General features: G+C 38.3%; 1 protein-coding gene across 1 annotated transcript in view; it reads left to right on the forward strand.

The window, feature by feature from the left end:
* LOC127975414 (glutamate receptor ionotropic, NMDA 2D) overlaps positions 1-13,450 on the forward strand; it is a 77,594-nt gene that overhangs the window by 36,393 nt on the left and 27,751 nt on the right. The window contains exons 5-6 of the mRNA XM_052579458.1: positions 321-649; positions 4,372-4,486. Coding sequence (XP_052435418.1) covers positions 321-649; positions 4,372-4,486 — 444 coding nt within the window. The remainder of the gene's footprint in view (positions 1-320; positions 650-4,371; positions 4,487-13,450) is intronic.

A 13,450-nucleotide genomic window follows, 5' to 3' on the forward strand; every position in this document is an offset into this window, starting at 1 on the left:
TAATTGCTCTTTTGATATTGGGACTGTTAGGCTCTGTTTTGTAAATTGGAAATACTCTCATTATAAGAAATCAACAGTAAAATGTCATTACATTACAGTTTCAATACAGTTTTTCAGCTACTGAAGGACTTATTTTCATGATCCGTTATTATACCACTCCTGTCCTCTCTTCCATTTCCTCTTCTCATTCCACTCATGGTCTCTTCCTCCCCTTTGACCTCTGTGTTCTATTTTGCACTCTCTTTTGTTTCCTCTCTTGCTCCTGCTCTCTGGTTTTCATCTTGGTCCCCTCTGTCCTCTGTGCCCCACTCCCACTGTAGGTGCGGTTGTTGTACTGCTCTCAGGAGGAAGCAGAACAGGTGTTCCATGCTGCTTGGGCAGCTGGTCAGGCCAGCGCCTCTCACATATGGTTTGTGGTGGGTCCAGCTTTGTCCGAGCTGGGCCTGACCGGACTACCCAGTCGGCTGTTTGCGGTCAGACCCCAGGGCTGGAGGGACGAGCCCCGCAGACGTATCGCCCGTGGGGTGTCCATTCTTACCCATGGAGCTGTCGCGTTGCGTAAGGACTACGGAGCCACAGGAGGGCCGCACTTTGTTACTAACTGTCAGACGGATGGCAACAGAACACAGAGGATCCGCGGTAGAATAAAGTAAGAAACAGTTCTTTCTGCCGATACAAATGTTATGTTTTGCACAGAGAGATACAACATGTCTTACAAACGGCACAACACTTTCGCTGTGTTGTTCCAAACCCGTGAGACCTCCGTTCATCTTCGGAAAACAGTTTAAGATATTTTAGATTTAGTCCGAGAGCTCTCACTAAACTGCAGTGTTTTGAGCTCTCTCACAACAGACACGGAAGAGAAGACAATGATGAATAAAGTTGTAGTTTTTGTTATTTTTGGACCAAAATTTATTTTCAATGCTTCAAAAAATTCTAACTGACCCTCTGATGTCACGTGGACTACTTTGATGATGTTTTTTATTATCTTTCTGGACATGGACAGTATACTGTACACACATTTTCAATGGAGGAACAGAAAGCTCTCGGACTAAATCTAAAAAGTCTTAAACTGTGTTCCAAAGATGAACGGAGGTCTACGGGTTTGGAGTCATTTAGACATATTTTAGATTTTTGGGTGAACTAACCATTTAAGGGAAATTGAATATTTAGTGGGACATAATGTAGGGTGGGATTAGATTTTTGTCAAATGAGATTTCAATGGGTAGAGAAAGAAGACTGTAACATTCAATTCAATTCAAGTTTATTTGTATAGCGCTTTTTACGATACAAATAATTGCAAAGCAACTTTACAGAAAATTAAGTTTCTACAATATTTAGTAATAGTTGGTTAATTTATCTTAAAAAAAGGTTTTAGTACAATAAAACGTATATTTATTGCTGTCAAACAATTAATTGCGATAAATCACACCCAAAATAAATGTTTTTGTTTGCATACTATATGTGTGTGTACTGTGTATATATATTATGTATATATATATATATATAAACATACATGCATTTATATATTTAAGAAAAAAAATATTTTTATATATTACATATATGTATACATGATATAAATTATATGAATATAAATAAAATCTATATTTAAATATATAAATATATCTATATATAAATATAAATCTATATACATAAACTCAACTGGCCATTTTATTTGGTACACCTTGCTAGTACCGGGTTGGACCCACTTTTGCCTTTAGAACTGCCTTAATTCTTCATGGCATAGATTCAAAAAGGTGTTGGAAACATTGCTCAGAGATTTTGGTCCATATTGACATGATAGCATAACGCAGTAGCTGAAGATATGTCGGCGGCACATCCATGATTTGAATCTCCCGCTCCACCACATCCCAAAGCTGCTGTATTGAGGACCTTGGAGGCCATTTGAGTAAAGTGAATTCATTGTCATGTTCAAGAAACCAGTTTGAGAGGATTTGAGCTTAGTGACGTGGTGCATTATCCTGCTGGAAGTAGCCTCAGAGAATGGGTACACTGTAGTCATAAAGGGATGGACATGGTCAGCAACAATACTCAGGTAGGCTGTGGCATTTAAACGATGGTCAATTGGTAATAGAGGCCAAAGTGTGCCAAGAAAATATCCCCACAACATTACACCACCACCACCAGCATGAACCGACGAGACAAGGCAGGATGGATCCATGCTTTCATGTTCTTTACGCCAAGTTCTCACCCTAACATCTGAATGTCACAGCAGAAAAGTTCATTTTAACTTCATGTTAACTGGAGTAGCTTAGTGGTTATAGCTGCCATGATTTAGATATTCTCATAGGAGCAAATTAAATAATTAACTAAATAATTAAATCATCTCTGTCCATGGTATCGCAGCATAAAAATCTGCATCTTATTCACTAACCACTCACAAACTTATTTTTAGCAGGTGCAATCAGAGTATTTAAATTAAGTAATTAGCATTAATTTCAACACAAACACGGCTCCTTTATTAGACTCATTGTACTGTATATTGCACTGTATTCACAATAAAATGAAAGCAGGTGACAAATTAATCTGAAAGGGATGTTTGTGTGCACTTTCTAGCAATCATGACAGCAGTAAATCAGCTGATTATTATCAAATGATAGAGGAGAGTGTTGTAACCGGGCATTTATCCAGATTCAAGTGCATTTTTAAGAGATCATTTATGTGTCTGGATGTCTATGGTGGGACTGTGCTATTCAGTTTCACAGGTTTTGTGAATGGGCATTTGTGAAATTGCCTGCCTAATTCATTTAGTGAATCAAGTGCTAAACTAGCACATGCAAATAAATGCTGCTTTCAGCATAGTTTAAAAGTGTTATTATACTGATCTTGAATATCTTTAAAAAGCCCTCTATTTATGTTCACCCTGAGAACTGTGTTTAAAGCTCATCTCGTTAGGCATTAACCTTCAACTTTTCTGCTTTGTTGCATTTATAGAAAGTCTATTTATCCGTAATGACACACTCTAATGAGAGTGAAAGTGTTGCACCTTTGGGGCATGAATGTCCTTTACTCCCCCACCACAGGGTTTGCAGGGAGAGGCGTTCAACACGCCCCTGTATTTAAGAAGACAACATGGGTGGGAGGGGATAAACAATAGCAGCATGCTTGATGCTGTGTTTGCCCTGAAAGCATGCAATGCAGCAAAACTAGCAGAGGCCCATTATAATCGACAAGCATGTGCCAGTTTCATTTATTATAATTGGAAGATTACCCACCTTATTTTTAACACAAGAGCAAGCCAAGCCATTTTTAACTTCCGTTATCAGCTGCTTACTTATGTTCAGTAATTTAGTCCATTAAGCTGCTTTTTTTTTTGAACTGGTTTTGTTAACATATTATTTTAGTGTAATCATAAACAATGCTTATATTGCAAATAGTTTTTATTTATTATTGATTTATTCCATTGGAAATCTCAAAGGATTCACAGGAAATATCATACTTCTGCATTGAAAAATTAAGTGGATAATTTTTTGGCGAAACTTTTATAATTTAGTTAGTATTTTGTCATTAAATGTTCGTTAATTTTAGTTGAATTTCATTAAAATGACATCTGACTTTAGTGGACGAAAGAACTTAGATGAAATTTTCAAACAGTTTATACCCCTGAAATTGACTATGATGAGATTCTTTGAACAATCAGCATTTTTGTCTCATATTTTCATCAGCAAAATGTTTTAATTCAGATCACTGCATTTCGTCGCATCTTAATTTTCATTGAAAAATGCTTCAAAGAAATGGACTCACTGAGCAGAAACTCTCAACGTAACCCCATCGCTGTGACTCACACTCATTACACATCAGAAGAGGATTGATGGGGAGAAGCGATTCACCTGTTTAGTGCTGCTGATGTAATTACGGTTTGCTAAATAGGCTTCTACATAATGGTTTTGCATGTATTTATCAAAGAGATCTTTGTAGGAACTGTGTGAGGATTATTCACAAAAGCCTCATAAGAACAGAGCGGAGGAAACTTTGCTCCTTCGAACTTGTGCACCCAGTCAAATTTTTAAATGTGCACACTTCATTTTGCCAAAAGCATATTGGATTTAAGATAAAAAGATTCATTTGAAGCAGTCACAAAGAATGTCACATTTAGGCACCGTTCTGGGTATTTTACTGGTTTAGATTAAGTGCTCGAAATAGAGTGACTGCCTCTTTTGATTCCACTGCTGAAGGAAATAAAATGGTTACCTTCACCACAGTCTCACAATCTGACCTAATTAGGATGTTTGTGAAGTGCTCCATGCGAGATTTCCTCTTTGACGTGTCCTCGGAGTCTTTCATACTAATTCTTTCTGGGTCTCTTCCATCTCAACAGACTGTTTCTGCTTTGTTCTCTCTGCTCTGCAGGTATTTCAGTAACATCACGCTCGGTGGGCGGGACTATTCTTTCAATAACGAGGGCTACCTGGCCAATCCCTTTCTGGATGTCATCTCCTACACGCCTGGGAGTGGCTGGGAAGACGTAAGAACTAATCAGAATTCTATTTCTGTTCGTTCTTGTGTAACCGCTGTTATGGATTGGTAATGTCCAGGATGAAAAGCAGCATTGCAGTAGCCATGCTGAGCACTGCAGCAGGAATGCGCTGGAATGGATTTTGAAAGGGGATCACATATCATTCGAGGTGTCTGTTTATGACACGGACGGCTTTTTAATTACAAATATGAGCGATTGCAGTACATATTGGGATTTAAAGGTAACGACAGCCCATTGCTCTAATAAAATGTGCGATTTACTTCATCATGATGACTATCATAATGATGCACTTGCTGTCTAAGAGCTTCAAGTCTAATGTTCCAGTTTGTAGCAGTAAGACATATAGATTGAAAGCAGGTTTAAAATGATATACAACTTGACACTACGCTAATTTCGAAAACCATTTCCCATGACAGTCCATGGCAGAAAAACCCATTACAATTAACTCTGAACAATGCATCACATTGAGCAGCAGAGAGAGTGTTTTGGTGTTGACTGTGCACTTCTGCCATACTGCACAGAACCGTTAAAGCCTCAATGATATAAACATATAATTAGGGTTTCAAGAGGATGTACATAATTTACAACTAGCTCATGTTTAAATTTGGCCCTGTTTCTACACATATCCATGATGCCCACAGTATGTTATTAAGATTAGCAAGGCGTTCCAACATTATTAGCCTGCGTTATGTGAAGAACAATAACCGGAAAATAATTAATTGTGAAATGTTTTTAGAAAGCCGATTTGATTTCCTCTTTTCCCTCTCCCCCTTCCTTCACTAGTTATGTTTGTGTTTAGTATGTCTGAGCGGAGAAGGAATAAATAAATAAATGAATTAAAAACTCCCTTAAATTTATTGGCTTCTCGTATATCAGGGCATCGTTGGTGCCACATGGGACATTGTGGTTCTTCATTTCTCCCGCAGAGCACTGATGTCGTGAGACAAAATAACCAATCCCAAACCCAGCTGAGTAAATATAGCCTCGGAGAAAGTCATATACATGAAGGTGCCACTCAAACTAGTGCCTTAAAACAGAATTATTAATATTAAGATGTCACAAAGACAAGCGTAGAGACTGAAAATTGTAATCCCTGGCAGCGCTTGTGTTCCCCACCTCTACAATCTGTTAACAGAGAAAATGACAGCGGATTATGTACTTGGGAGAAATTCTAATTCCTTCGGGCCAAATTCACTGACATTGAGACATAAGAGCAAAAAAAAAAATTATATAGACTGGGGGATATTTTCTGCTGATCCCCATAGCTTGTGACAGTCTATTTTTGTGCATTATATACTGAACACAACAGTATATAGCTTATAATCAATGGCTTTTCATGCATTGGACCAATGATTGCAGTTCGAGCTGCAGCACATTCTGTTGCGCGACAGGCTCATGTTAACTGGCTCTGGTAGGAGAGTGAAAGGATGCATGGGGATTGTGTTGCCCTGGGCGTCTTGAAAGGTCGAGTGTTGATCGTTTGTTCTGTCGATGTTCTTGTGTAGGCTTTGTTTAGGTGCCAACGAATGAGTTCCTCCTTGCTGTCTGTTCTACATTTAGTCTATTCTGAATCAGGCCAGTCTTTCATTTCCTTAAAATCGTTCTTTTCTTCTGTATAAAAGGGATCGTTCAACCAAAAACAGAATTTTGTCATCATTTACTTTCACGTTGTTCCAAAACCGAATGATTTTCTTTCTTCAGTTAATCATAAAATGAAACGCTAGACAGTACGTTAATGATGCTCTTTTCTATGGCATGAAAGTGAATGGTGACTACTGGGGCTGTCAAGCTACAAAAACAAAAGCGTAAGTGTCATAATGGAGGTCCATATAACTCATGCTATGTTTTAAGTCTTCATAAATCATATCATAGCTCAACCCATGTTCAAGAGAAAATGTAACAATGCGAGTCCAATTTTTCATATGCATTCTTGATTTGTGGTGTGATTTAATAAAAAAGATTGTAAGATTCATAGATTGTACAAAAAGGTATTAATGAGATGATAAATTCTAACTATTTAGCCACTGATTCGCCAAAATATAAAATAATTAAAAATAATTAAAATGAGATGGGGTAAATGAGAATATTATTGAAAAAACTGATAAATCTTGTTTTTTTCCAGACACAAATGTATTGTATGGCTCAACCATGGAGCTGGGACCCACCTGGGGGCCCCAGCACAATTCCAAGGGGGTCATAAAATGGCCAAAAGTTATTTAAAATAAGACAAAATATGTTTGGAAGAAAGGTAAAAAAAATGTAGGCTGACATATTTCTTATTATAATTTGTTACCTCTACAACTGTCATAATTAAATAAGAATCAGTGTTTTCACAGTATTGGAAAACCCGGATATATGAGGGAATGAAGTGTCATGGAAATTATATATATATAAAACAGAAGTCTAAATAATAAAAAAAATAGTTAGCTCAATCTTAAAAAAATACTTTATTATTCAAAAGTATTCAAAATTGCTATTTGTATATAATAAAATCATGTAATAATGTACTGAAATGAATTTTTTTGTCATTATTATTGTGTAAAATGATTTTATAAATTTTTTAATTTAAAAAAATATTACTACTCCTAGTTTCTATAAATGAAAAAGTTTGAAAACTACAGGTTTGAAATGACATGAGTAAATATTCAGAGAAGTTTAAGTTTTCTGTAATGGCACACTCTATAAAAGACAGTGGTATTTTGTTGTTTTTTAAATCTGTCAATGGAATAACTCCTAAAAAGCCATCAAACGGTGCAACAGTCTGTTAAGGGTTGCATGGCGCTGGTTCTGGCTTTGGCGCCTTCGTCTCATTCGCAGATATGGAGAAAAGTGCTGTTAGAGACATCTGGATGCTTTTGTACTTCAGAGTCACAGAGTCTTTGTCATTCACATAAAATATTTAATGGGGCGCCATAATGTACTTTTAAAAGGCTTCCACGCTGACTATAGGAGGTTTTCAATTTCCATTTGTTTTAGGAGGGCGCTTTATTAAAACACGACGCTCGCTGTCTTTGTCTTTGCTCCATTTTGTCTCTGGTTCTCGTAAATGCCTTCTAACACAGAGTAGACAATGGACATGTATGACTCAACTTCTAGAAGCCGTGGTGCACAAGAAACTTCATGTGACGCCTTTCACATGCGGCATTTATATCGTTTTAACAAACTAGCTGCTACAGTGCTTTTGATCCCATTTGTCCGCGCTGTTCTCATAAATCGATACGTATCGGGGGGAAACGTTTAAGAAATGAAATGCCAAGCACATTTCTCCAAACCCTCTTTGTACCTGTCAGGATGTGTCCATGTGTGTTTATGCCGTGTAAATCTGCTAGTGGATTTGTAAGGATCGCACTGTGGTAAAAGTGGCTCGTTTTATCCTCCTCTCACAGGGACGTTCACAGGGACGGGGGTGTCATGGCAGCATGTTTGTGTTTCACCCTGTGAAAGTATTATCTGTTCCCGGGGGAGACTGTGTTTGATCGGGCCCCTGCTCTACCTCTGCCTGCGTGAGGTTCTGCCCTCTCAGCTTGGGCCCAGATCTCTGCTACTCCGGCTCTTTGTTATGCACCGCAGGATCTCTGGTTCTCCACACATGCTCTCATACTCCTATTTCGGTGGTTTTGTCGGCCCACATTCCAACGTCGAAAAGAGTTAAGACATCTCGCTGCCGCTGACATGGATCGGCCCTGAGAACTACATTTTGCAGGTGGAAGAGAGTAGGAAATGGGGGGGGGGGGATCAGAGAAGAGAGAGGGAGAAACCCAACAGCACGTTCAAAGACATTAAAGAGTATTATAAGGACATGACACTAAACACTGTGCATCATTAGCATTTCTATCCCTCAAGCAGCTGCAAAAAGCCACTCGGATCCAACACAGACCTACCTTGCCTGGCTGTGCTACTTTGTGACACGCCATGCATATTTTATTAAGCTGTTCAGACATCCTTAATACAAGACAGTGTCACCTGTTGAGATGTGTGGCTGGATTTCTTTCCGTGGCGGATTCCGTGCTGACGCTGTCTGTCAGATGCAGACACAAGCCAGCAAACTCAACATTCCCTTCCTGTTCCCTTCTCTTCCCGTCAGTGCCGCTCAGAGAAAATGGATCTTGGGTTAACAGACTGTGAAGACCTGTTCACACCAAGAACGATTACTATAAAGATAACTACGGCACCAATCCATAATAAAGGTGCAGTTACATTCAGAAAATTTTTGCGGGAAATTCAATAGGAATCCATGTGATTGGGGATTTTGCATAAGGGCAAAAGATTTCCCCACTGGTTCAAGTTGTTCAAGTAGATTTGCCCCTTACAGTAACAGGAGGCTGCTTGGCTTGAAAGTTACTTTTTTGTTAGATATGCCTCATTAAGTACATCACTACCGGAGAATAGAGGCAATGGATAACGTGACCAAAAAATGGCTCACCCAAAAATGTTGTCATCAATTACTCACCCTCAACTCGTAAGACCTTCATTCATCTTTGGAACACAAATGAATATATTTTTGATGAAATCCAAGATCTTTCTGACCTTGCATAGGCAATAATGGAACTGACTTGTTTTAGGTCCAGAAAGGTAGTAAGCAAATTGTTAAAATAGGCCATGTGACATCAGTGGTTAATCCGTAATTATATGAAGCTACAAATTAACTTTTTGTGCTCAAAGAAAACAAAAATAACTTTATTTATCTTCTGTGTCAGTCTCCGTGGCGCATTCATGAAAGCACCATGATACATGTGTGATGCAGAAGCTGGTGTTCTGATGAAGAACCTGGATACACTGAACATTATTTACAAGCCGTAAACACAAATCCAATGACATGGAAGAGAAGAAATTCCAGGTGTTCGGTCATTTCAGCGTGCAAAGTTATTCAATTTAGGTTCAATTCAAATCTCCATTTTATTATCTAATCTGTCTCCATTTTATTATGACCTCGAATGTCAATTATTCTTGATCATTTATAGGATTATTTAACTAGACATCTGATTATTCTAGTTATTCTTTAATATTATTGAACTCGTTCATTCGGGTGCTCATGTCGCTCAAAGATATTGCTTCGACCCTTCTCATTCTTGTCAGTCTTGGTTATTAGACAGAGGTAATTGGCTAATAGTTTAGACAGCCACTCCTATGTGTGCTCATTCAAAAAGTACTTTTAATTAGCTCCCATACATTTGTGCACACTTGAATAAAGCAACAATATTTCTAGTCAGAGGTCAGGACCACAACTATAAATATAAGCTGACCAGCATTACTTTCCCTGATAGAAGCTTTGGTATGGTCATGCCATGGCTACGCCAGGCACACTAGAATAATATTAATCAACAGATGTTAGACTAACCCTATTTAACCCTATTTTGACCTAAATGGAAATTCCCTATAAGCTCTTACAATCTAAGTAAATTTGAACTACTGTAATACCAAGTGTTAGTCGTATCTCTGAAGATGCAGTTGGTGTGCCCTATGCTCCATATCAACTGAATTTAACTCCATTACTAACTTGATACAGGAAAAGTGGTAACAATGATACAACAAAATAAAAACAGAATAATCAAATGTAACAATTTATTATCAGTCAGGTAAATATGTATTATGTCAATTACATAGCCAATTCATAGATAACAAATCATATAAATAAAAACTAAGATAAATCTAAGAGTAGAAGATGCAGTGTGGATTGTAGAGCCACACACCACACAACAGGCTTTCTGGCTACAGAATCGCCCTATCTTTTTGCACGATGTCCTTAAAGCCCGGGACACACCAAGCCGACGATTGGCCGTAAGCCATTGTCGGGCTGATGGCGAGCGACGGTTGGGCTAGTTTTGGTGTGTTCCACTTACTTGTTGGCCTTCGTCTGGCTTACATTGGCGGCACTTTGTTGAATATGACTATGGGGCCATCGGCAAGAATTAGAGCTCTGATTGGATGTTCAGTTTAGCGAATGAGTCAGAGAATTAAACCAAAGTTATGACAGCATGATAACAGCATGAGCAGCTTAAAATGATTCAAGTTATTAACGTTACTGATATCCAAAACGGTAAGCAAGTGCTGCTTTGTTTACATTTCATATATCTGCATTTATCTCATATATCTTTGTTTTGGTTTCTCCTTTTGAATGACGAATATATACTACTAATAGCTGCCGATATGAATAGCCCTTACTTTTGTAAAAATATTGAATGCCTCCTACTTTTGTAAGATTGAGGCCATTGTACCACTCGCCCGAGACTATTGATATGATACCAAACATGACTGTAAATATCACTTGCATTCATGTAGAGCATTATACTATTGGCCATTGTGAGTGAACCAAGTGGAGGGAGGATAGGTAAGGGAAAGAGAAAGGAATAGGATAAAAAAGCAACTAATGCATGTGTGAGAGAGATGTGTTTTCCCGCATTTTCTCTCAGTGGGATTTGGAGACAGGTGTATGAATGTTAAGGCTGATATATACTTCTGCATCGGAATGCCATAGGATGTGCTTCAGTTTTCATTTATACTTCTGTGTTTTTGTCTGCGTCGACGTGCGGTACACATATAAACCACTAGTGTCCACGGGTATGTTGCTTGTGTAACCTGCAAACCGCTGCAAAAGCTGAAGAAGAAGCAGCTTGCCAGAGAAGCATCAGCCATGATGGCGGCAAATAAATATCAAAGAACAGATCATTTATTTAAACTACAAAAAAGAGACGACAACAGAACAGCCATAGATGGCATTCTTTCAATCTCCACAAGGACTTGTACCATGGCAGAACAATTGTTTGTCGTGGCCAACAAAGTGATGTAATGCTACATTTTATAATAAAAAAGACACTTTTTCTTTGCTATGTTTTATTTTGTTACTTTAAAATATATTAAAGTGCAAAACACAAGTCTCAAATGCAAAGAGATATTTATTTTCAAAGTTAAGACTCGCCCCCCTATAACGGCTGAAACACGCCCCACGTCTACGTCACTATGTGGAAAGTTTCACTGATGCCGCCCAAATATTCACGCAAAGAAAGAAGGCGTGGTTTCAGTAACCACAGTAAGTGTTGAAGCAGCCATGTTAGCGAGATGCTGTGTGTATCTAGGCAAAAGCAAAAGCATTTTTATTTGGTTTTCCATAAGCAGATCCATTTAGGAATCTTTAAGATTACAGAACAGCAACGCATTTTATGAATCTCCATTTTGTGAACCTAGGAGAGGAGGTTATTCTGACTTTGCTACGACAATCTGGCGCTTCTGAATCAGCTACTGTAAGTATGTTTTGTTATTAGTTTAAGTATTTGCTATTGAATGTTTAAATACAGAGATTTGTGCGTCGTGTGTGTGTGTGTGTGTGTGTGTGTGCATGCGCTAGCACATCTGTGAGAGAGAAGAGAGAGAGAGAGACGGTCATACAGTGGAGTCAGCAGTCTTAACCGTCCATGGCTTGTATACTGCAAAGGCATACGAGCATTATCACTGTGTCTGTCACGCGATTCTGTTTCCCCTTTTGAGCTTGAACTGATGGTAAAGCTAAGGACATTATTAACTGTCGTTTCATTTATTTTGAAAAAAGAAACTCGCGATTATGGAAAGGGATGTTACATTTCTGATGAGTGTTTGCGGTTTCCCGCCAAACACAATGCACTGGGTCAGTTGGCCAATCAGAGCAGACTGTGCTTGTCAGAAGGAGGGACAATGCGTTTGAGAGTGTCGGAGCATAGTGGAACTACAATAATGTACAGTATTTGAACAATCATGTTTTTTGAACATTAAAGCATGCCAACATATTCTGTTACACCAAATATACAAAATAATGATCTTTAAAAAAAGCATCATATGACCCCTTTAATGTTCTTTAAAGCATGAAGATTGATTGGCCAATATGCCTCATTGTCAATATGTTTATCATACATTAGCTTGAAAAAAAGTTCTAAAAGTGTTTCCAACAATATTTTTTCTTTGTTATCCTTATAGTTGTAATGTGGACACCCCTATTATTTTTAAAATTATCATTACGGTTATCACCCTTGGTGTGAATAGAAATTTAAGGTGGAAGAGAGAAAGAAAGCTGACAAATGGACAGTCAAACTGAGCCAAGCAGACAGATTGATGAACAGAGAACGAGACAGGGACCAGGTGAGCCGATGTCACAGAATCTGCTTTTTGTTATTTCCGAGCCTTTGTGACACCACAGCCTCAGTTACTGAACATTTTAGAAGTGGAATAACTAGCCCAATGAGACCAGTGCTTGCAGGAATCTAGATGCTGACTGTTGCCATTTCCTGCTCGATTCCTTTCAATTAGATGCCTCTTCCATGATCCTGTGCTAATATGCAAAGTCTTTTAGCTGCCAGCCACTGACTGATATCTCAGAGTCATATGCGTGCACATACACAGCTTATGAGAGGTATATTTATTCTCTGTACCACTGAGTCTTGTAACATTTTTTTAAGATCTTTTGCTGTATCTGAATGGCTCTCGAGGGTTGCTTTGGTGCTGATAGCTGCCACTCTCCGCTGGTGTGTAGGGGAGAGTCCTACGGCTCAGTGCAGCTAGCAAACTTTGAGTGTTGGGACTGGGATAAGACAGTAATATGTGAAGTGTGTGCTGCTTACAAACTGCTGAGAGGTTGCTGTGTCCTATAGGAATAGTTCTGAAAATGGAAAAATGTATTTTATTTATTTATTCTCCCTCATGTTGTTCCAAAACTGTAAGTTATTTTTTGATGATTCATTTTTTAAGTAGATGCACATGACCTTGCCGCTGGTTTGATGTTTTGCCTTAGATATCTGATGTCATGACCTCATTCTGTTTGTTTATGAGAAAATTAGACTTGAATTTTAGTCTACTTTTATGGTGCTTTTGTACTACTTTTTAGCCATTTCGGAGCTTGACAAACCTTGGTCACTGTGATCTGTCATATGAAAAGATCTCTCTGAAGACTCAGATAATTCTTCTTTTGTGGTTTATGGAAATAATAAT

This window comes from Carassius gibelio, chromosome B16 (genome assembly GCF_023724105.1).
Source record: "Carassius gibelio isolate Cgi1373 ecotype wild population from Czech Republic chromosome B16, carGib1.2-hapl.c, whole genome shotgun sequence".
Classification (NCBI taxonomy): Eukaryota; Metazoa; Chordata; class Actinopteri; order Cypriniformes; family Cyprinidae; genus Carassius; species Carassius gibelio.